At 44.4% G+C, this 27,908-nt stretch overlaps 1 protein-coding gene across 3 annotated transcripts in view; it reads left to right on the forward strand.

The window, feature by feature from the left end:
* The first annotated feature begins 1,901 nt into the window (after positions 1 to 1,901).
* Positions 1,902 to 27,908, forward strand: part of MYOM3 (myomesin 3) — an 86,560-nt gene continuing 60,553 nt past the window's right edge. The window contains exons 1-9 of one of the 3 annotated variants that reach the window (XM_069079419.1): positions 1,902 to 2,049; positions 7,847 to 7,966; positions 9,103 to 9,180; positions 10,466 to 10,625; positions 13,276 to 13,433; positions 22,629 to 22,724; positions 23,907 to 23,995; positions 25,644 to 25,688; positions 26,273 to 26,413. In XM_069079419.1, coding sequence (XP_068935520.1) covers positions 7,860 to 7,966; positions 9,103 to 9,180; positions 10,466 to 10,625; positions 13,276 to 13,433; positions 22,629 to 22,724; positions 23,907 to 23,995; positions 25,644 to 25,688; positions 26,273 to 26,413 — 874 coding nt within the window. In that variant the 5' untranslated portion in view covers positions 1,902 to 2,049; positions 7,847 to 7,859. Of the gene's footprint in view, positions 2,098 to 7,846; positions 7,967 to 9,102; positions 9,181 to 10,465; positions 10,626 to 13,275; positions 13,434 to 17,467; positions 17,822 to 22,628; positions 22,725 to 23,906; positions 23,996 to 25,643; positions 25,689 to 26,272; positions 26,414 to 27,908 lie in introns of those variants that run through there. The other 2 variants (XM_069079421.1, XM_069079422.1) reach the window with 2 other exon arrangements.

Below are 27,908 nucleotides of genomic sequence, written 5' to 3' on the forward strand. Positions count from 1 at the left end.
ATCTTTTGAAACCTCTGGACCCTTTTTCAGAACGATGTTTTTAAAAAATAAAATCCATAGGATTTCAAAGGAAACAAATATAGTCAAATAGTTATCAAAATACTTATTAAAAACAAGTTTACAAAAAAAAAACCCGTTTATGGACTCTAGATTGAGACCCCCTGCTGACTCAGTCACATTTTATATATGTGGAAACCGAGACCCTGGGAATGAAATGATTTTCCCAATTTGCCCAGGTAGGAAATGTCAGATTGCATTTGAAGAGAAGTTATGATTCTAAAACTAAAGTTCTTTCTGTTTACTAGTGGCATATCAGGGCTTTCAAAGACTACTTTTAGGATTCATACGTCCCAACCCATATCTTCATTCACAGTAGAAGTGGAGGACTCATCTTCTTGAGTTCAAATTTGGCCTGAGACACTCAGCTGCGTGACCCTATGTGAGTCACTTCACCCTGTTTGGTGCAGTTTCCTCATCTATAAAATGAACTGGAGAAGGAAGTGGCAAACTACGCCCGTATCTATGCCAAGAAGTCTCCAAATGGGGTCACGAAGAATCAGACACAAATGAAAAATGACTCAACAACAAAGAAGGAAGTCTTACATGGATCAATGACAATAATTAGAAAAATGCAAATGAATGCCATTCTGAGGTTCTGCCTCACACTAATCAGATTGGCCAACGTTACAAAAAAGGGAAAATAACAAATGTTGGAGGGACAGGAGGAAAACAGACACATTGATTTACTGTTGGTAGAGCTGCAAATTGGTCCAACCATTCTGGAAAGTCATTTGGAACCATGCCCCCAAAGTTACTCAACTGTGCATACCCTTGGACAGCATAATACCACTACTAGACCCATACCCCAAAAAGATAAATAAAAAAGAGGAAAAGGACCCATATATATAAAAATAATTAAAGCAGCTTTTTGTGTGTATGGTAGAAATTGAGGGGGTACCCAGCAAATGCAAAATAACTGAAGAAAGTATAACATATGAATGTGATGGAATACTATCTATGCTGTAAGAAATGACAAAGGGCACAGTTTCAGAGAAACCTGGCAAGACTTGTATGAACTGATGCAAAGTGAAGTGAACAGTGCCCGGAGAACAACTGACATGATCATTGTAAAGTCAAATGACTGTGAAAGACTCAAGAACTCAGATCAATGCAATGACCAACTATGATTCAAGAGGATCTATGAGGATTGTTACCCATTTCCTGACAGAAAGATGGCAGATTCAAAGAGTTGAATGAGATGTTGGATTGGGGTTTTTTAGATATAACAAATTTGGAAATTCATTTTGCTTCCTTATACATATTTATTACCAGAGGGGTTTTTTTTTCCTTTCTTTTTTAATGCAAGGGCAAGGGAAGAAATAGAGAGTAAATGGACTTTTGTTCATTGAAAAAAACAAGCAAAATTAATTCCCCAAAATAAAAATGACTAAAATGAGGGGATTGGACTAGATAGTTTCAGATGTCCCTCCCAGCTTGAAGTCCTATTAACATGGACCACTGAACTTGGGAGGACCTTGGAGATTGTCTAATCTAGCCTCCCTAGCTTTATAGAGGAGAAAAGTGAGGTTTAGAGAATAAGCTCACAGGGATAAGCAGAGTCAAGACTTGAACTCACAGCCTCTAGCCCCCAAGCCAGCACTCTGTCCATTGCACCATGGTGGCCTCCTCCCCTAGCATTCTGGTACATTTTCTCTCCTATACTGTGGGACGGTGCCAGGGCTACGAGCAGAGGGACATCTCTAGAGAACCCCTGGGGGCTGCTCCCACCTGTTCTTGGAGCTGGCTGGAGGCCAAATGGGGCCAGAGCAGCTCTTACATTCTCATCCCCTTAGGAACTCCCCCTTCCCACCCCCTAGATGGTTCTCATCCATTGTCATAGCACGATCCGGGCTGCTGCTATATTTAAGACGTCTCTGCTGTGCCCAGAAGCATTCTTCCACTCCCAACTGTTGTCCTGAGCTGCGGACAAGCCGAGAAGAGATTGAGACTTCCCCCTCTTCTCTAATTTTCAGCGATTCTGAGGCTTCCGTGAGTCAGACTTTGGGAACTGGTTGGATGTTGGGGCATCCTGAGAGAGTAAGCTCTTCCACTCGAGCTTCCACTTTCTGTTGGGGAGATCCTTTGGGAACAATGGAACTATTATGTTTGAAGGGTTGGTTTATGTAGGAGAGTGGGGTTGTGGGAACAGGGGCCTGGCCCACCAGAGAACCATGGCCAGAGTCATCCCTAGGCACCCTCCACCCACATTGATCCCTGAAAAGAAGCAGGTTCCAGCCCTCTCAGTTACCTGGGTGGGTAACCAGGAACAAGGCACTTCTGTCTCTCTCTGGAAACTCAGTTTCCTTATCTGTAACAAGTGGACAGTAATACTTAAATCTCTTACCTCACAGAACTGTTATGAGGAAAGGCATTTTGCAAACCTAAAAGCATTCTAAAACGTGAATCAAAATAACAATAGTCTGAACTACATAGATGTGCTATCTTGTTCAGAATAAAAGGAGGGGAACCCTCAGGGTCTCTTTCATCCCAAACTCGTAGGAACCATGGCTGTCAAAGGCAAATGGAGAGGACACTAGAGGAGCTGGCAGACCCTCCCCCCCATCCTGAGTGGAGGAGGGGGTAGAAATGAGCATTTATTAAGCACCTACTCTGTGCCAGACTCTGCTAAATGCTTTACAAAAATGATCTGCTTTGATGCTCCCAACAATCCAAGGAGGTAGATGCTAAATAAAATAGCTCTGAAGGCATGAACTTTCAGAGAGTGTGTGGCAGCCCCAAGAATGCCAGCTGTGGAGTCAGAGCCCTCCTTACCCCTGGGAGCTGAGGTTCTTCTCCTAGCTGGCACCCTGGACAAATCACTTCAGTTGACTTCAGTTAACCCTGGGCTTCAGTTTCCTTATTGGTGGAAGGAAGGAGTTGGGCTGGACAATATCTGAGGCCCCTCCAAGTTCTAATGCTATGATCCTTCCCCTCCCAACTCAAGACACAGTGGCCTTGGCTGCTGGCTTAGCCAAGAGCTCTGCATTTCATGGAGGTGTAGATGGGACCTAGGAAGGGTGGGTCTCTCTTCCCAGGTATCTTGGAGACAAGATTATGAGGGGCAGGGTCCAGGGCTCCAGCCCCAGCTCTGCAACCAACTTATAGTATGACTTTGACCAAGACACTTAACTCTTCTGGTCTTCATTCCCCATCTGTAAAACCAGGCAGCAAGATGGGGCAGGAAGCCCAGATGTGGGGTCAGCATGCTTAGGGCTTGAGTTCTGGCATTTACAGCAAAGTTGTTCAGTCGTCTCAGTCCTGTCCGACTCTCCCTGACCTTATTTGGGGTTTTCTTGGCAAAGATACTGAGGTGGTTTGTCATTTCCTTCTCCAGGTAATTTTACAGATGAGGAAACTGAGGCAACCAGGGTTAAGGACTTGCCCAGGGTCACACAGCTAGTTAAGTATTGGCGGCCATAGTTCAACTCAGGAAAATGAGTCTAGCGCTCTATGCACTATGGCGCCACCTAGCTGCTCAGTGTTTGCACAGTGTCTTGCAAACCTTAAAGGGCTATATATTATTCCTACTGCTACCAGTAATTGTCTCTCCTGATAGAATGTCGTCTCCTTGGGGGCAGGAATTATTTCATTTGTTTTCTTTGTATTCCCAGTGCCTACAGAGCAGTGTCTTGCCATAATAGTCATTTAACAAATACTTTTGATTGATTGGTAATTCCATAAAGTTTACAAGAAATATTTTCTTCCTGATGAAGCAGGACATGCAAGTCTGATTGTGCCCATTTTATAGATCAGGACACCAAGGCTCTGACCAGGTTAGGAGAGATTCCAGTTCCCCAAGCCCAATCCATTTCTCCTGAAGTATATCTTTCAGAATCCTCACTCTTCCTATCTCTGAAAAGGGGCCCCTAAAGAAAGGTTTACTTGCTCAGGGCTGACGACTCAAAAGGAACTGGGGCATTGGTCCTGGAAAGGCAGGCGAGGGAGGGGAAGAGGAACACAGAGACTGCAAACTTACTCCAATTTAATCCCTCAGCTATCAGTCAGTGTCCTAAAAAAAAAGCAATGGCTCATTCCCCCCAAGCTGGCTTTCTGCTGGCATTTGTGAGAGCTGATGACTGGGAGCCAGCCCCTGCCTAGTTAATTAGCGTGAGAGCAACCAGGCGTATGGCGCCAGAGGTGGGAGAGGGAGAGGTGCCCGGAGCTGTAACCCTTTTCCTACTGAAAAAAAAATCCTCTAAGGATAGCCCCTGAGATTCTGTAAAACAAAGGGGGGTGGGAGGGTTGGGGGGCATGGATCATGTGCCCAGTTTGGACAGTCTCTGTACTAACTTTTCTCCCAGAACTTTAAGGGAATTACACATAATGGGTACTTAAGAGCTTGTTGAATTTAATCAAATGAGTCTATAAGTATGTTTGCTTTGCTCCCTAAGCCATAAGGGCTCCCTGGCCAAGAGGAAAGGCTCATCTATTCCACCAGAGCTAGGCATAGAGTCAAAGGGATGGACTTCCAGCCTAAGAGAATGATTCTTATTCTCCATCATGATGCCCAGTTGGAGAACTGGCCACCACCACCTGGGGGGCCTCACCAGTAAGAGTCCAAATATGGAGTTAGATAGAGCCTGGGGCTCAAGGAAGAGGGGAAGACAAAGGTGAGCCCTTTTCCATTCACCACAGGATAGGCTGGTGCTCTCTACTCTGGAAGACATCAGTTACTGAAATGTCCCTTTAGAACTGGGTTTTAAATGGAGGATTTTATATTTAACCTGGAGGTAATGGGGAGCCATTACAATTAATTAAGTGGGGGGGGGAGTGATAACCTGGCCATATCTACAATTTAGGAAAAGCATTTGGGTGGCTGGATGGAAGTTGGATTGGAGTGGGGAGAGACCTTTCAGCGGGTACATCCACCAGCAGTTATTGCAATAATCCAGGTGTGAAGTGATAAGGGTCCTTACCTCCTCAGCGCTTCAATGTCCGCATCTATAAAATGGGTATAACCAGACTGGCACTTCCTATTTTGTTAGGAAGAGACTATCTTTTGTAAATTTCATTGAATTACCAATCAATCAAAAGTATTTGTTAAGTGTCTGTTATGGCAAGCACAGTTCTCTAGGTATGAGGAATTCCAGGGAGAATGATAGCATCAGAGGAGAGAAGGGGCATATCGGAGAGACGTTGCCAGGTGAAATCAATAGGTCTTGGCAATGGCTTGGATATGGGGTGAAAGATCATGAGAAGTCTAGGATGACCCTAGGTTGGGAGCCTGAGGACCTGGGAGGATGGAGTTGCCTTCTACAGTAATATGGAAGGTAGACAAGGGAGACATTTGTCTTGTCCAGTTGTTTTTCAGTTATGTTCGACTCTTTGTGACCCCCATTTGGGGTTTTCTTGGCGGAGATATAGGAATGGTTTGCCATTTCCTTCTTCAGATCATTTGACAGATGAGGAAACTGAGGCAAACAAGGTGAAGTGACTTGCCCAGGATCACTCAGCTAGTAAAGGTCCTGACTCCAGGCTTAGCACTCTAACCAAAGCAACACCCAGTGGCCCAGATGTTCATGACAATAATGTTACTAATGATAGCTTCCTTCTCTGATTATTGCCATCCCCAGTGCATAAAACAGGTTCAGAGATGGAGTGGGGGAGGGGGGTGGTGTAGTGGAGCATGGGGTTTACAGTTAAAGGACCAACCTGGGCTAAAATCTGGACTCTGCTCTTTACTCCCCGAGCAACCTACGTCACATAACCTCTCTGAACTTCTGGCTCCTCTTCAGTACAATAATTAGGCCAGCCTAGACGAGTTCCTTCTAGTTTGAATTCTATGATCCTATGACTTCCTCAAGGCAACACGGCCAGTACGTAGTAGATCCTGGACTAGAAACTGATTCTTTTTAAGCACATTTTAAAAACTGATTTCTTTTGGTTTTGTATGACCTTTATTCCCATTGCTATTTTCCTTCTTGTCTCTCAGAGGCAGGTTAGATGGGGCAGTGGCTAGAGAGCTGGGCCTGGAGTCAGGAAGGACTGAGTTCAAACCCAGCCTCAGACACTTACTTAGCTGTCAGCCTCAGTTTCCCCACCTATAAAATGAGGATACTAATAGCACACACCCAGGGTTAGATGTTGTGAGGATCAAATGATATAATATTTATACAGTGCTTAGCACAGTGCCCGGTACATTGACACTTAAAAAATGCTTTCATGGGGAGGCTAGGTGGAGCAGTGAATAGAGCACCAGCCCTGGAGTCAGAGGACCTGAGTTCAAGTCTGACCTCAGATACTTAACATTTACTAGCTGCATGACCTTGGGCAAGTCACTAAACCCCAATTGCCCTGCTTTCCTCCCCCAAAAAAACGAAAACAAAACACTTGCTCTCTTTTCCCAGAAAGCCATGCCTTATGACAAAAAAGAAAAAAGAAAGGGGAAAAACAGTTCAGCAAAACTAACAGTATATGCCAACGTCCAAACCCATAGTCTCCCTCCTGTGCACAGAAGGGAGACATGCTGACAGCAATTTGGGGGCCAAGTTTGGCCATTGTAATTTCACAGCAAACATTGTTGGGATCAATGTGCATATTGCTTTCCTGCCTCTGCTTACCTCACTTCGTATCATTTCAGGGGAGTCTTTGCATGCTTCTCCATACTCATGCTGTTGGTCAGTTCTTACAACACAGTTTATTTCCCATATGTTCAGGGTCCCAGTTTGGCTAGTTCAGGGGTGAGGAACCAGCAGCCTCAAGGCCACAGGTGGGCCTCTAGGTCCTCAAGCATGGCCCTGGGCTGCAGGTTCCCCATCCTGGGTCTAGACGTTCTCCAATCGATGGGCACGTTCTTTGGAACCCAGCTTTGACTTCACATTTAGTATTCCTTCCCTTACACTAGGCTATTGAGATGTACAGGGAATGGAATATTTCTCAGGCTTCTGGCTGCAGCAGCTGTTACTTTCCAATTTTTCATGAGGACCTAAAATATACCCTCCTCGAGAGCAAGGATTCTTTACATTGTGTCTTTGTAACCCCAGGGCCTGGCACAGTGCCTGAGACATAGAAAGAAGGCCCTTAGGAGGAGGCTGCTGATTAAGTAATTCAGTGTGTGACCTTAGGTAAATCAATTAACCTCTCATCCTCCATAAAGAGGCAGAATCATCGTGGCCCCACTTCTCTTGTGATCTTCCTTTCAGGGGTTGGAGAGGGGCCTTGTGGACATGGAACATTACACAGACTGTCAGATTGGGTTGGTGTTGAGTCAAGTTAATAAGCAGTTATTAAAGCTCAGTCTTCTCCACTGGTTAGTTTTGTTGTTCAGTGGTTTTTTAGTTGTCTCCATGACTCCATTTGGGGTTTTCTTGGCAAAGATCCTGAAGTGGTTTGCCATTTTCTTCTCCATTTCATTTTATAGATAAGGAAACTGAGGCAAACCGGGTGAAGTGACTTGCCCAGGGTCACACAGCTAGTAAGTGTCTGAGGTTGGATTTGAGCTCAGGAAGACTCCTTCCTGATCCCAAGTCCAGGGCTACATCCAAATGCACCACCTAGCAGTCCCTTTCATGAGTTTTACTGAACTGCCTTTCTCTTTCTCTCTGTCTCTCTATTTCTCTTTGTCTCTGTCTGTCTCTCTTTTATTCTTTGTGGCAAGGGTGTCTGAGCCTCCCATGGCTTAGATTTTAAGGGCTGGGTAAAGGAAGGGGAGAAGGAGATATCTTTTTAGAATGGAAGATGATCTAATAACAAAAGATATAAATAAAAATGGATATTTTTAAAAGGCCTCATTTCGTGGGAGGGGAAGTAGCATGGCCCCCGTTAATATTCGGACCCTTCCCCTCAGGTGAGTAGAGGACATGGAGATCCACCGGCTAGAACACAGAAGCCAGGAGGAGCAGAAGGAGGAGAGGCAGCGGAGTCTACACATGTCATCTTCCACCCAAAGAAGAACCTTCCACACAAGGTGAAGAATGTGAACGGGAGGCAGCCGTCCCAAAGCTAGACTGACTGAAGGCTATGTTTCCAGAAGCATGGGGGATGAGAGTCCCATTGTCCTTTGCCCGGTCAGACCACACAGGGTGCTACTCTGGTCAGTGCTGGGTCCCACATTTCTGGATGGACACTGGCACCCTGGAGAGTGTCCAGAAGCGAGTGACCAGATGGTGAAAGGGCTGGTGATGACCATGTCATGCAAGGATCCCTCTGAAGATGAAGAAACTTGGAGCGTTTCTTTAAGCTAAAGAACAAATAACTTGGAGAGGAAAGGAAGGGGTGGGATATAATTGTCTTCTTGAATTTGCTGTGTGGGAGAGGGATTGGTTAGCTTTGTTCTGCTTGGTCCCAGGGGTATAACTGGTAGTAATGGATGGAGAGATGGCAATACTTCCCCGTAATGAAGGCTGCCCCAAAGAGGGATGGGCTGCCTGAGGAGGCAGTGGTCTCCTCCTCCTTGGACGTCTTCAAGTACTTCAAGCCACACTAACCAACCTGTAAGTCATGTTAGAGACAGGGCACCAACAGCAGCCTTAGGTTTGCCAAGGCAGCCTCTGAGATTGCTTCTGATTCCATCATGGTCTGTACCTGTGTTTGGGGTCTGAGTGGAACTCTCAGGGCCTTGAGAGAGAGAACAAAGGACTGAGAGGTGGCAGGGGAACTTTCCTTCATCCTGTCACCATCTCCCTGAATAAGCCATCCCATGAATCTTCCACTTGCACCTTGTCTGTGGACTTCCCCAACCTTCTCCCATGCTGGGAGCTATGGAAGGCCACAGAGCAAGCAGGAGACAGATGCCCTGCCCTTAGAGAGCCCCCAGTCTTGTGAAGGTAGATACAGTCCCTTCTCTGGGATACTCGCTTCCCTCAAGCACTGGTGTTGGGAGGAAGAGAGAGCACGCAGTTTCAGGAAGCAAACCAGGCTTTTCTCTGTCTTGGGAGTGAGAAGGGGATAGAGAGCACAGGATAATAGAATTTAGACCAGAAAGGGACCTTAGAAATAATCTAGTCCATTTGGATTCCCAGAAAAATGTCTCCAGTACCATCCTCAATACCCCTCCATCTCCCACTCCTTAGCTCTATTCATCTACTTCTTTTCTCTCCCCAGTGAAGAAGAAGAACAGTTTAGCTCCCTGGATTATTCCCTGGCAGCTGCCCTGGCCCTAACTGCCTCAGAGACATCATGGTGAGTTGGCTGAACTTTCCAGAGAATCCATGGCCCAGGAAAGGGGTCACTTGGTCCATCTTCCTGCAGTCTCACTGAAGCACAGTGCTCCTGGCAGCACAGAGGGAACATTGCTAAGAGCTTCACAGAGATCTCTGGGGTTGATGGGGAAGGGGAGGGAGAAGAGGGGCAAGAGGGAGGAATAAAGAGATTTACACGTATTTTATAGACAGAGAAATCAAAGTATTGTCAGTGATCACTCTGGGATCTGTCGGTCAGTCAATTGAACACACTCATCTAGTAAAGAAAAAGAGCCAAAGACTAAAAATCTGACAGAAAGATGTCAGAGTGAAGAGGTGCTTAGAGCACAGACTGTTAGAAAGGGCCTCAGACATAGAAAGGACATCAGAGTTGAAAAGGTCCTTTGAGAGTAGAATCTTAGAGATAAAAGGCCCCCTAGAACATGCAATGTAAAAGCTAGGAAGGGCCCTTTAGGACACAGAGTGTCAGAGCTGGAAGGGCCCTTAGAAGAAAGGATATCAGAGCTGGGAGAGCCCTTAGAACACAGGATGTCAGAGCTGGGAGGGCCCTCAGAACACAGGATGTCAGAGCTGGGAGGGCCCTCAGAACACAGGATGTCAGAGCTGGGAGGGCCCTCAGAACACAGGATGTCAGAGCTGGGAGGGCCTTCAGAACACAGGATGTCAGAGCTGGGAGGGCCCTCAGACCACAGGATGTCAGAGCTGGAAGGGCCCTCAGAGCACAGAATGTCGAGGTTGAGAGGGCCCTTAGAAGTCAACTAGGTTGACATTTCCTTTTTAAAGTTGAGAAAACTGAGGCCCAGAGGAGGCAATGACTTCCCCAAGGTACTGCAGGTAGGAAGGGGTAAAGATGAAACTTCAATTTTCTGACGCCAGACATTGGGCTCTTTCCACTCTACTTGCTCATGTACAAAGAAATCTAAATTTGTATCAGTGTATGTGGACAGCTAAGGAGGCTGGACCATCCACGTAATGGAAATTCAGGGAAAGAGCGAAAAAAGTCATTATGAGCTGGAGTGGTCAGCAGAGTCTTCAAGAAGGAAGAGGCTGGAAATGAGTTGGGACTTGGCCACTGTGGAGGAATGGGCTAAGTGGACAAGAGCAGAGAGGGGATTTGAGGTGGCAGGAACAACATTGACAAATAGAACTATTGAGGTTCCTCCTCCCCCCTCCCCAACACCCTCAGAAGCACAGAGTTAGAATGAACCTTTGAGCAGACTGGAAAACCACATGATATTTAGGGTGGAAATATTTGTCACTCCCAGGGAAGCCAAATTGAGGAGTGAGGTCTCTGTCCTGGAAGTGGAAAAGCGTGGTGAGAAGCGTGTGGGCTTCGGGAATGACTGGGAGAAAACCGAGATTGACATCCTGAATGTCTGCCGCATGCTTCGGAAGAGAGTGGACCGGAAAGCGCTATGGCAGAGGGTAAGCAGGAGAACACAGGACCGCAGGATGCTTCATCCCTGGGCCTGAACTGTGACAGGGCGGGGCAGAAGGTTTGGAAGAGGCCTTTCTATGAATTATCTACTGATCCAACAGAGACCTCATCTACTAACTTTAACAATCAGTCATTTTACAGATCTGTGTCGTCCTTCTACTTACTATGTTTATTTTTTGAACCTATGTTCCCGTGTACATATTATTTCCCCAGACAGACCATAAGGTCCATGCAGAAGGGAGCTATTTCTTTCTCATCTTTGTATTACCAGCTGCTAGGTGCCTTGCACCTCTGTCTGTTTTATCCAATCTTTCCCAGTATACGGAGCTCCCAAGGAGAAACACCCTCCCTCTGTCAATGCAGACTCATACCCACTCTGCCACTTAGAGGCTTATTGAGAGTTTCCTGGGACATGAAGAGTCAGTTAACAGCCCAAGTCATGAAACTAGCAAGTGTCAGCAACAAGCTTTGAACCCAACACTTTCAAGCTAACCTTCTAACCACTCTGCCATGCTGTCTCCACATCTGGCATATAGTAAGTGCTAAATAAAAGCTTGTTGATTGGCTACATAATTATATTTCATATACATAATGTTTGTATGATCAAGGAATTCCATTTAAGCAAGCAAACATTTATTAAGCACCTACTGTGTAAAAAGCACTATAGTAGATACTGAGTGTGCCAAAAAAAAAAAAAGAATCCATCTTCAAGAAATTCATATTCTACTTGGGGGAGAAGAGAGATAACATGTACACAAGGAAATCAACACAAATTACATACAAGAGAATAGAAAATAGTGTCAAGATGGAAAGAGAGCTCTCCACACTGTATGAGGGATCAGGAAAGATGTGTAGGTGATGGTACCAGAACTAAGTATTGGAGAAAGTTAGCGATCCCAAGAGCCAGAACTAAGGAGCAGAGATTTAAAACTGGAAGGGACCTTTAAATTCCTCTAGTCCAAAACCCTCATTTGACAGATAAGGAAACTGAGGCATAAAGAGTTTAAGGGACTTTCCCAAGGTCACACAAGTGGAATGATAGAATCTGGATTGGAAGCCATATCCTCTGACTGAAAAGTCCTTCAAAACCCTCTTCCCCACTGTACGATGTTCCCCTCTGCCTCATTTCGTGTTTTCTCCATGTTGTCCTATAATTTCTATATTGGTCCTTCCTTGAGGCACAATAAAATTCCATTACATTATGGAAATTACATTTATTCCACTTGTTGAGGACATCGTTTGTTGCTAGGGTTTGGTATTTTAGTAATTACAGATACTATAGTTGGGAATACTTTTATAGGGATGGGTCTTTTCTTCCTATCACTAACCTCTCTGGGGTATAAACATTTCACAGGGATCTAACAGTAGAAATATCTTTGTAGCTTTTGTTGTGTAATTCTATATTCCTTCAAAAACAGTCTTGTCTGTTTCTGACTCCACCAGGCAACTGGCCTTTAGTGAATAGCTTTCCCATTAACTCACTATATAACATTGGGTGAATTACTTCACATTTCTCAGGCTCTGCTTTCTCATCTATAAAATTATACAGTTGAATTAGATTGCCTCTCGGGGTCCTCCAGCTCTTTGAAGTTCATGAGCCTTGACATCTAAGAGGCCAAGTGTGTAGGAAGCAGGGAATCTGGGAAGAGATTGTCTCCAAGCACTTGTTCCATAAGTCCTTGCCAGTGGTATTTGAAACAGAATGTGAGAACTAGGAGGGACCATTAGAACAAACAAATAATGGGAGAGCTGGAAGGGGTCTTCAGGATACGGAATGTGAGAGTTGGGGGGTACCTTAGAACATAAACATGAACATAAACATTAGTACATAGAACATGAAAGCTAGAAGGGACTTCAGATTAGGGAACGTAAGAGTTGGGAGGGGTGTTCTTTCCACTAAAAGACACTTCCATTCTCTTTAAGAAGAATAGAGTGGGAAAGACTTGCATGAACTGATACAAAATGAAATGAGCAGAACCAGGAGAACCTTGTACACAGTACAGCAACATTATGTGATGATCAACTATGAATAACTTAGATCTTCTCAGCAATACAATGATCCAAGGCAATTCTGAAGGACTTATGATGAAAATGCTATCCAGCCCCAGAGAAAGAATTGAAGGTGTCCGAATATAGATTGAAGCATACTTTTTCTTTATTTTTCTTGGGTTTCTTTGTCTGTTTTCTTTCACAGCATGACTAACATGGAAATATGTTTTGCATGACTGCACATGTACAATCTATATCAAATTGCTTACTATTTTAAAGAGGGGGAGGAGAGAGAGGAAGAGAGAATTTGGAACTCATACATTTTTAAAAGAATGTTAAATTTTGTTTTTACATGTAATTAGGGGAAAACAAAATATTAATTTTTTTAAAAAGGATGGAGTGAAAGTAGAAAGCAAGGGAGTGATGGGGGAGGCAGGAAGAAAGGTACAGATGAAGAGAAGAAGGGGAGATAGTAGAGAAAAGACTAATAGTGGGGGATCCTGGAGATAATCAATCAATAATCATTTGTAAAGTACCTACTATGTGCCAGGCACTATGCTAAGTGAGACGTGGCTGTATCCAGGAGTGCTGACCATGGACTGTAGGAGTCACAGGTTCTCTTTCCACCTCCTCCACCCACATCTCTAGACAGAAGAGAAGATCCGTGAGGCCAAAGAATTTAAGGAGCTGTGCTCCAGTCGGGGTCCCTTCTTCTGGATCCCTCTCCGCTCCCACACCATCTGGGAAAACGAATCTGTCCTGTTGACCTGCACGGTGTATGCCTCCCCTCCACCTCAGGTCGTCTGGTAAGTGAAAGGGAATGTGTGTGTTGGAGCTGGAGGAGGGCTGGTGCATGGAGCTCTTTTTTCTGGGGAAGAAGTTCTAATCCTGACTCTATGCTGAGCACCTTTAGATTAGATGTTCCCTCTCTCTGAGCTTCTACTCTGGATAAAGCAGTTGAGCTTCTACTCTGGATAAAGCATCAAGGCAAAAGGATCCACAGTCTTAAAGTTTTCCTGATGCTTTAGGCTTCCCTTGTGGGAGCCCAGCTTCTCATGTGGTTAGAAGAGCATTCAGTATGGAATGAGAGGACACAGGCTCTAATTCTTACTTTGCTTATTACTACCCCTTGTGAATTTCAGAAATTTCACTTTCCCTGTCCCACCTTCAGCTTCTTCCTTTGCAAAATGAGAGCATTGGGCAAGAGATGGGCACTTCTTAGCTCTAAATCTGACAATATTGTGCTCTTATCAATACCTCAGGGGCCTTTGTTGTCCTAGATCGAAGGTTCCTACCCATTTTTTGTTATGAATCTCTTTAGCAGTCTCTGAAGCCTTTGGCCCCTCTCTCAGAAGAATGTCTTAAAATCTTCAAAGAAAATGATACATTTCAGTTAGAGTTTATTGAAAATAAAGATTCAAGTTTTTCCCACCTAAGTTCACAGACTGTCTGAAAACCACCTCCAGACCTCTGGTGATCTGTGTGCTCCAGGCTAAGAATCCCTGCTCTAGAAGAAGTCAGGTTGAGATGGAACCAGCAGTGTGGTATGATGGATAGAAGGCTAGAGGTGGAGTCAGGAATCAATAGGGGCCTGAACTTGGAGTCAGGAAGGCCTAAATTTGAAACTGGCCTCAGACACTTAATGGCTGTGTGACTCTGGGTAAATCTCTGAGCCTCTCTGAAACTCAGTTTCCTCATCTGTAAATGAGGAGGTTAGATTAGGTCTAATTAGGACTCTAAGTTCCCTTCTAACTCTATATGACCCAGAATCATGGTCTGTGATTCTATAGATCCTGCTTGATCAACTGCCCCAGATCCAGAAATAGAGAAAATCCTTGGGCAGCTGTTGCATTCAAAACTGGCTACAGGCATCTCTCCATAAAGATATTCTTAGCTCCCTCTCAGCCAGCTCTGTGTGGGGCAGAGGGTCATAAAAATATTATTTTGGAGGGTCCCTAACACAGTTGTTCAGAGCTGAGCATCCCCTTTAGGAATGAGGAAACCTGAGAAGAGAGAAATTTGGAGGAGACAGTGAAGAAGCACTGAATTTGGAGGCAGGGACCAAGTTCGATCCCCCCACCTCTGTTCTCATTCTGCTGTTGGAATTTCAACAAATCACTTTCCTTCTCTGGGCTTCAGTTTTCCTATTCAGTGCCAGATCTATAGTCTTGTGACCCAGAAGGGTTGGCCATTGAGAATAAACTGATGGGCTCCAATGTTGAGTGGAGTAGGACTGAGAGTTAACGTACTAGACCAGAGTCATGGCAAGACTATAAAAAGGGGGGCGGCCAGGTAGCACAGTGAGTAAGAGCACCGGCTCCAGTGTCAGGATGACCTGGGGATCGAATCTGGGCTGACACTTAGCACCCACCCAGAAACACCTGGCTGTGTAACCTTGAGCAAGTTACTTAACCCCAATTGCTTAGGGGTGGCCAGGTGGTTCAGCGAGTAAGAGCACCAGCTCCAGTGTCAGGATGACCTGGGGATCAAATCCAGGCTCAGATATTTAGCACCACACCCAGAAATAACTGGCTGTGTAACCTTGAGCAAGTTACTTAACCCCGATTGCTTAAAAAAAAAAAAGACTATAAAAAGGTAGAGATACAGAAGGAGGATTCTCCTCTTGGCTCCATACCGTGTTTCCCCGATAATAAGACACTGTCTTATTATATTTTTTTGGACAGGAAAAACACCAGAGGGCTTATTTTCAGGGGAGGGCTTATTTTAGTGAATATTGACAGCAATTTTAATAAACAGGTAAATGTGAACAAAAAAAATGTACCTTTATTCAATAAGCAAATCACTGGGGAAGAACAGGATGACGTGCTCGCTGCTGCAGCTCTGATTGGATGCAGCTCGGAGTGCGGCATGCATTTCACGGGGGGAGGGAGGGGGACGGTGCATACAGAGGGTACCGTAATGTAGCGTGTAGCACAGGGGATCACCTTCACTACAGTAGCAATCTCAGTAGGGCTTATTTTCGGGGGAGGGCTTGTTTTAGAGGAATCTTACACAGTAAGGGGAGGGCTTATTTTTGGGATAGGTCTTATTATCGGGGAAACACGGTAGATAACATGCTATGGAATCCTGGGTAAGCCATTTTACCAGTCTGAGCCTAGGTTTCCTCCTTGGCAAAGCAAAGATAATAACAATAGCTCCTACTTGCAAGGCAGTTTACAATCCACGGTCCTATTACACGTTGCTATGTTGTTACATCTATTATTCTACTTCCTTGTCCAATAGTATAAAATATCATTTGTCTCATTTTCAGTTCAGTAAACATTCATTTATTCATTTACTCAGCATTTCTTAAGTTAGGATTTTGTGCAAGGCACTGGAGTCATGAATACAAAAGGGAAACATTCTTTAACCTTAAGAAATGTATAGCCTATAAAGAATATGGGAAGTCATGTGTCTCAATCAAATCTGCACAGCTAATTAGTGGCAGAGCTGGCCCTCAAAACCCAGTTCTCTTGTTTCAAAGAGACATCATCAGGGTAGAGCAGTGGTTCTAGAACTTTCTAGTCTCAGGAACCCTTTTGTTGGGTTGGTTTTTAGTCTTGTCTGACTCTTCCTGACCCCATTTGGGGTTTTCTTAACAAAGATCCTGGAGTGATTTGCCATTTCATTCTCCAGCTCATTTTACAGATGAGGAAACTGAAGCAAACAGGGTTAAGTGACTTGCCCAGGGTCATACAGCTAGTAAGTATCAGAGACTGGATTTAAACTGAGGTCTTCCTGACTCCAGACCCAGTGCTCTCCACTGTACCTAACTGCCTCAAGACCACTTAACATTATAAAGAATTATAGAGGGCCCTAAAGAGTTTTTGTTTAGATGAGTTATATTTATTTATATTTACTTTCTTAGGAATTGAAATAAATACATTTTAAAAATATTTATTAATTAATTTTAAAATAATTCCATTATATTAATAAAGATAACATATTTTGTGAACAATAACTTTATTTTCAAAATTAAAAAAAAACTAGTGAGAAGAGTACCATTGTTTTACATATTTTTGCAAATCTCTTTATTGTTCAGCTTTACAGAAGATATGAGAAATATCTGCTTCTACATTCAGTCTGTTGCAATACTGTTTGGGTGAAGTATATAAATAAAATCCAACCTCACATAGATAAGGTAGTTGGGAGAGGGACAAGTATTTTAATGGGCAAACAATGTCATAATATTATAAGGAAAATAATTTTGAGATCCCCTGAAGTGTTTCAGGGAAACATAGGGGTCTCTGAAAACCACTAGTCTTGGGGTCAGGAAGACTCAGATTCAAATCTAGCTTCAGATACTGCCAACTGTTGACTGTGGGCAAGTCACTTAATTTCTCTGTGCCTCAGTTTTCCCATTTGTAAAACAGAGGGATTAGACTCCATAGTCTCCCATATTTCTTCCAGCTTCAAATCTGTGATTAGCACTGTCCAGGGTACCACATTGCCTTCTGTCCTGCCCATCTCACAGGGCCATCATGAGGATGAATCACAGATTTTGAGAGGTAGGACAGACCAATCCATATTGAAAAGGAATCTATAGTATAGCACTCAGGTGGTCATTCAGTGAAGGGGAACCCCATGCCTCTTAAGTCAGCCCATTCTACCTTAGGATAGCTCTAATTATTTCGGGGAATGTTGGTCCCTCTTAGCCTTGCTCTTCCCACACTTGGGCTGATGTTCTCATGGGTGGGAATAGGGAGTGGTAGCAACCATGTCTCAACTGCCTAAATCCTAGCAGTCAAACCTGGCTCCCTCCCAGTCCCATGGCTGTAAGCCAAGGGCGTCTCCTGAAAGCTTAATACAAGAGGGGCTGTTTCTGATGACCCGGTTGCCATAACACATGCAGAAAGATTCCTGGCTCTGGACCAAGGTTGTGCCCACGGCCAAATGGGAGTGACTCAGGAGCCCTGGAGATATCTTCGCCAGGTCTGGGCATAGAAGATCATTTTTCCATCTTTGGGCACTATGGGAAGCAAATTAGCCTGAAGGATTTTAACAGAGGCTTCAGTAGATTCCCAGTCAGGGAGAGAGAAGAGGGTACTTCCCATCCTGGCAGTTGCCCCCAACTTGCTAGGGAGCCATGCAGAGGCAGCTTGAGGTAATGGTGCCAGGAGACCTGGGGGCTGCTCCCAGCTCAGCAACTGCTGAGACAGAGATAAGCCACTTTCCTCCTCATCTGCAAAATGAGGTGAGTGGACAAAATCATTTCTAAGCTCATTTACAACTCTAGATTCTAGAAGACACTTCCCCTCTTATGGCCTCAGTTTTTCTTTTTTTACCTATAAACTAGTCCCAGCAATCCTGATAGATCATTGATTTGTTCATTCATTTAACAAGCATGTATTAGGCACCTACTATGTGCACAAGTACTACAAGAAAAAAAATCAGATAAAGCACAATTCTGCCTTTATGGAGCTTCCAGTCTAGTAAGGAGGTAAGGCTCTCTACCATTATACCATACTGCTCTTCTATCAATTCATTAGAGAGATACACAGGAAGTTTAAAGTTAAGGTGGTTACTGACCTGGGGGCACCAGGGCAGGCTTCCTGGAGGTGGTGGCATATAGATCAGTCAGTCGGTCTGCATTTAATAAGGCCCTACCACATACCAGCAGCTAGGTGGCAAGGTGGATAGAGCACCAGGCCTAGAGGTAGGATGATTCATCTTCCTGAATTCAAATCTGGCCTGATACTTCCTAGCTGTGTGACCCTGGGCATGTCACTTAACCCTGTCTGCCTCAATTTCCTCATCTGTAAAATGAGCTGGAGAAGGAAATGGCAAGCCATTCCAGTATCTCTGCCAAGAAAACCCCAAATGGGGTCAGGAAGAATCAGACATGACTAAAAATCTATTGGACAACAATTATGTACCAGGCACTGTGTTAATTACTGGGAATAGAAAAAAAAGGAGGAGGTGGCACAGTGAGTAGAGCACCGGCCCTGGAGTCAGGAGGACCTGGGTTCAAATCTGTCCTCAGACACTTAATGCCAAAACTAGCCATGTGATCTTGGGCAAGTCACTTAACCCTAATTGCCCTCCAAAAAGCAAAAAAAAAAAAAAAAAAGAAAAAGAAAAAAAGGAAGGAAGGAAGGAAGGAAGGAGGAAAAGTCAGTCCCCTCTCTCAAGGAGGTCACAGTGGAATTGGGGAGAGAACATGCAAACAACTATGACCAAACAAGTACTAGACAGGATAAAATGAAGATTAATTAATAGAAGGAAGGCACCAGCATTAATGTGTATAAGGAAACCTTCTCAAGGGAGTTTGGGGATTCAGCAGGTAAAGAGGAGCCCAGAGGCCACAGCAAACCTAGGTGACAGGATGAGGGGGAGCACAGAGGTAGAAGAGCCAGCAGCAAATTTCAGGGACAGAGAACATACCTGTTTGGCTGGAGTACAGAATGAATGGAGGAAAGGAGCTGGAAAAATGAGTGTGGCCCCAAGCTACAGGGAGCCTCAATTGCTAAGCAAAGGAGTCCGAAATTTGCTCAGTAGGTAATGGGGAGCCATTGAAGATTTTTGAGCAAAGGAGTGACATGACCCAATTTATGCTTAAGAAAAATTATACTAGCTGTGCTATGAAGAATGGTCTGGCAGGAGAGAGAATAGAAATGTGAAGATGTTGGGAGTCTATTGCAATCATCATCATCATCATCATCCATTTATACAGTTCCTTATATTTGCAAAATACTTTCCATGTATCATCTCATGCAGCCAGTATCAAAGGTGGGATTAGAAACAAGGTCATGTCAATCCAACACTATTCCCATTACTGTGTTACTTTTCAAGAGTCCGTGGAACTGGTAGAGAAGGTCTGTTGTACTAGGATAGTAAAAGAAAAATAATAATAGTCAGCATTTAGAAAAAGCTTTCAGGTCTTCTAAGCATCTCCTATCTATGACTTCATTTTAGTCTCACATCCCTGTGAGGCAGGAACCTCATAGAATGTCACAGTCATAGCTCTAGAGCTTGAAGGGAACTTAGAAGCCATCTAGTCTAATCCACTCATTTTACAGATGAAGAAACTAAAGCTCAGAGAGGTCAAGTAATTTGCCTGAGGTCATAGAAGTACTGAATCTGAGAGGTAGGATTTGGACCCCCATCCTCTAATTCATCCTCTTAATCTGGGGTCCATAGACCTCCAAGGAGTCTGTGAATAGATATCAGAGGATCTGTATACTTGCATGGGACAAAGATAACATCTTTATTTCTATTCACTTCTAACTGATATCTAGTATGTCCTTCTGATATGATGATGTGATATGATATGATATGATATAAGGAAAATAGTTTTGAGATCCCCTGAAGTGTTTCAGGGAAACAGAATCAGGAAGACTCAGATTCAAATCCAGCTTTAGATATTGCCAACTGTATGACTGTGGGCAAGTCATGGCAATAAACCATGGCAGAGTTAGGTTTCACCAGACTATGAAAGACATACAAAAAGTTAAGAATCCCTGTTCTAACCGGTGCACCAGAGCTCATCTCACTGTACTGTTCAGATCAGCTCTTTATTGGGTACAGTCACCCTGGAGGAAGGACTCGCTCATCACCCAGGGAACTAGGCTGACGCCCCATATAACACATGCTCCTCTAACCCTGCCCACCCACAGCTTGCCAGGAGGGTAGAGGTGAGGAGGGGGAAGAATTTGTTTCCTTTGACCCAAGGGTGCCACAAGACCATGTGTCAGATACATCTGTTTGGTGGGCTAGGGAAAGGTGTTGGGTAGGAGCAGTGGCTGAAGATATAGGTCAGGTAGCCTACTGGGACCCAGAATCAGAGGATCAATCTCAGTTTATGCTTCAAGTTCTCAGTACTCCTGCCTCCTTTGACACCTTCCCTCACTCCCCTCCCTCATCCCTTGTTCTCCCCTCACAATATATACTCCATTTGGGGTTTTCTTGGCAGAGCGGTTTGTCATTTCCTTCTGCAGCTCATTTTATAGATAAGGAGGAAACTGAGGCAAACAGGGTGAAGTGATTTGCCCAAGGTCACACAGTTATTGTCAGGGACTATTTAACTCCCCTCTTATTGAGGTGTCTTGGACAGATTGTTAAAAATGAAGCTTTTTTAAAAAAAATCCTGCCCCTTGCTCCCCTAGGATGTTGGGATTTGGATGGCTGGGGAAAAAAATGGTTTATACCATGGAAGCAAAGTATGCCTTGCCAGGGGCTTTCTAAAGACAGAGCCAAAGAATGTTTTGTCAGGATTGTGATTTCTCCATATGTTAGATACTTTCCCAGTTCCCTTGCAAAATAAGCCAAGAAATTAAATGTAAACTTTGGAACAGATTCTGTAAGAAGGTTACCTGCAATTTAGGCAAGAATCTCACTTGTAACTGAGGATTAGTGAGATCTTGCTATGGGATTTCCAAGTGAAGAGAAATGTGTTTTTGAAATGTGGTACTTACTTTATTTGAAAAATGTAAAAAATGCTCCCTTTTTTTTAAAGTATTGCTAATATTTATGGATTACTCCCACTTCTAGAGAGGTCTCTTATAAAAAAGTAAAGCAGTTAATCCTAAAAACTAATCATAAAGTACCAACAAATTATTCACATCTATAACACCTACCCCATATCTCTAATTTTTAAAATTAGTCTAAGTCTATTTCTCCCTTTCCTATCCCCCTCATTTTAAAAAAGAAAAGAAAAGAAAAATTCCTCGTGAGAAATTTGAACCACCAAGCAAAATGAACTACCCGAATAGCTGTATACAAAAACATGTGCATCATTCTGAACCCTAAATCTATCATCTCTTTTTAATGGAAAGAATATTTCATGATCCATCCTGGGGAAGCCTTGATGGTTTTGAGTTGACCAGAGTTCTCATGGTTTTAAGAAATCTTGTCCTTGTTCCTCCTGGTTCTGCTCATTTCTGTCATCAGTTTATAAAAGTCCTCAAAACTGATCATTTTTATAATATTGATGTTTTAGGATAAATTATTCTCAGTTCACATAAGTCTCTGCACTTCTCTTTGAAATGATCTATTTCCCCATTTCTTCCAGCACAATTTGGGGGGGGGTTCAGTAGTTTTTCAGTAATGTCTGAATTTTTTGCTACTCCATTTGGGGTTTTCTTGGCAGAGCGGTTTGTCATTTCCTTCTGCAGCTCATTTTATAGATGAGGAAGAAACTGAGGCAAACAGGGTGAAGTGACTTGCCCAAGGTCACACAGTTATTGTCAGGGACTATTTAATCAGATATTCCTGATGACAGGCACAGAGCTCTGTGCACTATGGCTCCACTTAGCTGCTGCTCCAGCAAAACAGTATTCCATTCATAAACCACCATTTATCCTGTCATTCTTCAAATGATGGACATTCTCTTAGTCTCCATTTTTTTTCCCGCCACAAAAAAAAAGAACTGCTAGAACTTGAAGGGGGTTAAGAACAGTAGAAGAAGGGTGAAGGAGAAAGCCCAATCCCCAAGTTGTTTTGAGAAACAGAACTGGCAGACTTTGGTGGTCTGGATATTTATGTATCTGGTGCCTGGAGCTAAATTATCTGTAGCACCCGCTAGTAAAAAAAAAAAAAAGTGGCACCCTCTAAATTTTACCACCTGAAATAATACCCTTTGGTCACCACCTAATTCCAGTTCTGATCAGCAGCCCAATACATCCATTGGCTTTCTTCCCAATGTCCTGATCTGGGATTAGGTAGACCTGACCAGTTTGGGAAAGGATCAGTTCTCCACTCCCTAGTAATAGTAACACACATTTCTAAAGGCATTAAGGTTTACAATGTACTTTCCTCACAACAGCCCCAAAGCCAAGGAATGCTAGTATTATTATCTCCATTTTACAGATGAGGAAACTGAGGCTTAACATAGTTAAGTGAATTGTCCAAGGTCATACAAGCAGTAAATGTCAGTATGGGCGTCCAGCCAAGGTCTTTTGACTTCAAATCTACTACTGTTTCCATTATACTACCCTGGGACCTCTCCAAATGTCTCCCCCTACCCCTTCCACCCTCACTGTCAAATGGTCTTGTTTCCACAGGTACAAAAATGATGTTAGGATTGATCCTCGCCTCTTCCCTGCTGGGAAGTACATCATGAAGAATCGTTTTGGGTTGCTCACCTTGGAGATCAGAAGGTGATATATCTTTTCTGCCTATCTCTCCAGGGACTTTGGACTTTAAAACCAAGAGCTTTCTTTCAAATCCTCTTCTTAGCCTGCTCTTAGAAAATTCATTCAGATCAGGGTATCCCAGGCTAGACACTGAGTGAAAGAACCAAAAATAAGGCTCTTGCTTACAGGATAATTCTGGACTGAGAAGAGAACAAACATGTATCAAGAGAGCGCCACTTAAGGTGGTCTCACTGTCATAAATACATTGTATCTAAATTATTGCATCTAAACCATAGAATTGAATACATTGTACCTGAAGTTGTTTTTACCAATTATCTATTATAGGGAGGAATAATTGTAATGTTGTTTCTATGGAAACAGTTTCTTCAAATGAGAGGTACCACTGACAGGTAACAAGGTGATGAAAGAACAAAGGATGAGGCAATTGGAACTTTGTCCCTAGATACTGAAATTTAAAGGTCACTTGCAGTCCTTCAACCACAGAAATTGTAGAAACCTCAGAAACCTGGTCTTCTGAGAATATATTCCTTCTCCCCCTAAGTGAGCTCCTTTCTAGCCTAGCCTATGCCCCAAATAATGGTTTCCCCAGCATTGGCCTCATGATGTCCTGGAACAGGCTTCATCCCCAAAAACAAGCACCCCAGGTGAGTTCTCCTCTGTTCCATCTCTTGGTATATCTTCCCTTTTCCTCCCCCAAGGATGCTTGACTAGCATAAGAAAATGCTAGTTATAAGCTCTGCTGAATACAAAGAATAAGGAGATACAGTCTCCAATCTGGAAGAATGTTTGGTGCCTAGTGGGATTGATCAGGAAAGGTTTTTTCAAGAAGGAGTCGATCTTCCTATGAAGGAAGCAAGACATGCATATTGGTGGAATTCAAGGAGCCGGTATTTGGGGTAGGGTGGGGTAAGATGTCATAGGGGACTGGATCCCAGTGGTAAGTCACATGTCTCTCTTGGCCTAACCTTCCTCATTTGCAAAATGAGGGGTTGGGTCAAGATGATCTCAAAGGCTTGCCCCAGATCAAAGAATCTGTGATATTCTAATTCATCCAAAATCCAGGCCCAGAATGAAGGATGGGAGTGGTGAGTTTCCATTGAACCCATTTTAGAAACAAAACCAAAGGGCTGCAACTGAGACCCCATGCACTGATTGCCATCCCCCTCAGTTTTTCCTCCTTTCTAGATGTACAGTAGAGGATTCAGCCACTTACACCGTCAAGGTGAAGAATGCCTATGGCCAAGCCTCCTCTTTCGCAAAAGTCCTTGTTCGGAGTAAGTCCTTCCCCCATTGGTCTCATGCTAGTTGAGACCCTCGTGGTGTCTGCCTGTCCATAGCCAGATGTGGAAATGGGCCTGTGACCAGATATGAAGAAGAACTCCCTTTATAATGCATGCACAGGAATGGGTCTGGATGGGCACAGAACTTCCTTCTCTGGGTGTGTAAACCACAGTGTGTTGTTGTTGTTGAGTCATGCCCATCTCTTCATGACTCCATTTGAGGTTTTCTTGGCAAAGATATTGAAATGGTTTGCCCTTTCCTTTTCCAATGTGTCCCCATTTTACGGATGAGGAACTGAGGCAAATAGGGGTTAGGTGACTTGCCCAGAGTCACACAGCTAGTAAGTATCTGAAACTGGATTTGAATTCAGGTCTTCCTGACTCCAGGCCAGGTACTCTATCCACTGTACCACCTACAAATAGACCACAGGATTTAAAGCTGGAAGTAGCCTTAGAGATCAAGTCTAGCCCCCTCATTTTACAGATGAGAAAACTAAGACCCAGAGAGGTAAAGGTCACACTGGTAATAAACAGCAGGGTCACAATCTGAGTTATAGTCCTCAGATTAGTAATCCAGTGTGCCTTCCTCTGAGTTCCCTCAGGCAGAATGGATTTGGTGGCAAGGGGATGGATTAATTGACTATCAAAGGCCCTCCCTGCTTTATGGACTCATGACAGTCCCTGGAAAAGTCTGTTAGAGAGGTAGGCTCACTTATAGACTCACCTCAAGGCTAGAGAAAGACAGGGGCAGCTAGGTGGCCCAATGGATAGAGCATCAGCCCTGGAGTCAGGATGACCTGAATTCAAATCTGGCCTCAGACACTTGTTGTGTGACCCTGGGCAAATCATTTAACCTCAATTGCCAAGGAAGGAAGGAAGGAAGGAAGGAAGGAAGGAAGGAAGGAAGGAAGGGAGGAAGGGAGGAAGGAAGGAAGGGAGGGAGGGAGGAAAGAGGGAAGGAGAGGAGGGAAGGAAGGGACTCTAGAATAGTTCTTTAAAAGCATTGAACTTGGTAGAATTCAGAAGGTGTGAGTTCATACTAACTCACTGTATGTCCTTGGGCAACTAACTGACCTCTCTGGACCTCAGCTTCTCCATTGATAAAATGAGGAATATGGATTAGGTGATCCCAGGATCCCTTCCAGCTCTGACATTCTATATTCTAAGGCTCCTCCCAGATTTGACATTCTATGTTCTAAGTTCACTCTCACATCTGGCATTCTATATTCTAAGGACCCTTCTAGCTCTGACATTCTATATCCAAAGGTCCCTCATACCTCAGACCTTTATGTTTTAAAATCCTTCCCTCCCGGCCCCACCCCCTCAGAAGAAGTAGCCACAGCTGAGCACTTAAATGCCCTCAGTGGAACATTCACCTCCAGTCAACTAAATGGAAAAAGCAATCCCTCTAGATGATGGATCTGCTCCTGTCATCAACCTGGCTCCAGGGTGGGTGTCCTTGGCTAAGAGACTATTTCCTCACACTGTCCAAAGGCTTCTTCTGTTCTCTCCCTGCTGTCCTATGTCGTGGCTAGAAGCTTGAGCAGCTAAGGGTCCTGATTCCCAACCCTAGTTCCTGACCCCATAGAAATATGAGGCTGTAGTCTACTCAGAGCCCTGATCATCTTTCTTGATTTTGCAGAATATCTGGGAAAAGAGGCTGGCTTCGATTCAGAGATATTTAAAAGTAAGGAACTGGGGTGGGGGGGAAGAGGATGGGAATAGGGAAGAGGCAGCAAAACATAGTTATGGATACCTTTGTCTTAAGGTCCTGGATTTCCCATTTAGCTGCCTCCAATTAGAATTCAATGTGCTTTCTCATCTATTTGTAACTCAGCTGATAGAAGTCTTATAGACCGACTTCTCACTGATACCCAGCATGCTTCAGGGCTGCTCAAACAAACCAACGGAGAGCTTGGTGGTGATAAATTACCTCTTACAAAGTGTCAGATTCAATTCAACAATTCTTCATATGTTTGCCCAAGCATCTGCTAATGCCAGTCCCTGTGCTCACATCTGGAAACACAAAAATAAAAGCACTATCATGCCTACCCTTACAAAGTTTACAGTCTTTCAGTTTGTCTGTAGAAAATTTCCAATGAAATGATTACAATCTCCTGGGGTGGGGAAGATAGGACAACATGCTTAGAAAATTGACGTTTGAATTATCAGTGGCCTGGACAAGGGCACTTTAGATTCCCCTGTAATAGCCTGGACCCTGCTCTGATCCATCCTCTGGGGCAGGCCTAAGGCTACATGTTCTCTCCACAGGATTTCTGCTGGGCCCAGACGTTGAGTTCGAATCTGTGTTGCAGCCTGTTTTTGCCAGGGAGAAGGAGCCCTTCATCTTGGCCTGTACTTTCAGTCAAGATGTGCCTGATGGCCAGACAACCATCCAGTGGTTCAGAGATGGTATGTACTTAGCACAGTCCCCTGTACTTCCCTTCAGCCTGAGCCCATCTCTTCAGTTCCAACTCACCAGCTGCAGGAATGCTTTCTACCCCTTGAGGGCAGGGTCTGGGGGTGGCTCCAGGGGATACCCCCCTAGTCTTGGGGGGGGTATGCAATCCCTTTCTTCAGGGGGCTTCCAATACAATGGGAGGAAGAAAGCCCCTGCCCTCAGGGAGCTCCAGTCTGATGAAGGAGACTTCCCGAGTTCTGTGAGTCCAATATAAACCAAGCAATTACACGAGTTAAGGAGCAGAGGGGCCAATCATGGAATGCTTCCTGAGGCCAGACTTGAGAATTATAGCTAAAGTGTGCAAAGAACTTTACGTCTATTAGTTCATTCAATCCTCTCTCAAAAACCTTGTGAAATCTGTGCTATAATTACTAGCATCCCCATGCTATGGATGAAGAATGTAAGGCTAGGGGAGGTTGTTGCTGAGCTAATGGCCACAGCCATGGTATCAAAGGTCTTCCTGCAGTGTGGTGCAGTGGGAAGAATGATGGACTGGGTTCAGATCTGAGCTCTGGGGCATGGGCCCTTAAGCAAGCTGCTTTACCTCTCTGAGCCTCAGTTTCCTCATCTATAAAATGAGCGATTGACCAAGCTGACCTCTAGGCCCTTTGGGCTCTAGAGGATGATTCAGTGACAGTATGACCGTAGGCTCCACATTCTTTCCACAACACTACTGCTGCCCCCTCTCCATCTACTGTAAAGGATTTTAGTCACAGGAATTGGGGGAAAGGTGGCCAGGGCAGCATTTGCTGACTTCCTTGAATCCTGTTCTCAGCTCACCAATGTGACCTCGGGCCTGGTCATTTCAGGGTCCCAGACTCAGTTTGCCAACTCAAACAACTGAGACAAGCCTTCAGCCCTGTCTTGGGAGCCCAGAGCTGCTTTGGAGAGGGCACTAATCATGAGTACTAACTACCTTCCCTAACAGAGCCCCAGCAAAGCAGCGTGGACCAAAAGAGGCATAAGTGCCTCCCTCCTTTGGACACTCTTCTCCCCCAGCCTATGCTGAAGCCCCAAGGACAAGGAGAAGGGTCATTCACTACCCTGCTCCAAGCTCTTGAGCCCAGAAAGCCAGCACCTGTCTTTTAGGGGGTGGGGAATAGTCCCCAAGGAGCCCCCAGAAGCAGCTGTGAAAACAAGGCCTGGGATATTTTCAGGAACAGAGGGCAGCCAGGACACTGGATGCTGAGCTAAGGAATACAGGCTGGGTTGTAAAGGGGTTAGTGCAGAGAGGTGAAGATCAGGGATTGGGAGGAGAGTCTAGGCAGATAGAGAATAGTAATGACCACAGAGGGGGAGACAGGCAAGAAGCAGATTGGATTCATGAGCCTCCAGCCTTCTCCTGAGCTTCTAACCCGTCACCAGCCTCCATCTGTCTCAATTCTCATGGAGTCCCATCCCCTGCCTGAACCCTTGGCCCTCTCATGGAGGCCCCACCCCTTTAAT

Source organism: Petaurus breviceps, unplaced genomic scaffold (assembly GCF_028583685.1).
Source record: "Petaurus breviceps papuanus isolate PSGF00001 unplaced genomic scaffold, PetGlider_PUasm1.0 91041, whole genome shotgun sequence".
Classification (NCBI taxonomy): Eukaryota; Metazoa; Chordata; class Mammalia; order Diprotodontia; family Petauridae; genus Petaurus; species Petaurus breviceps.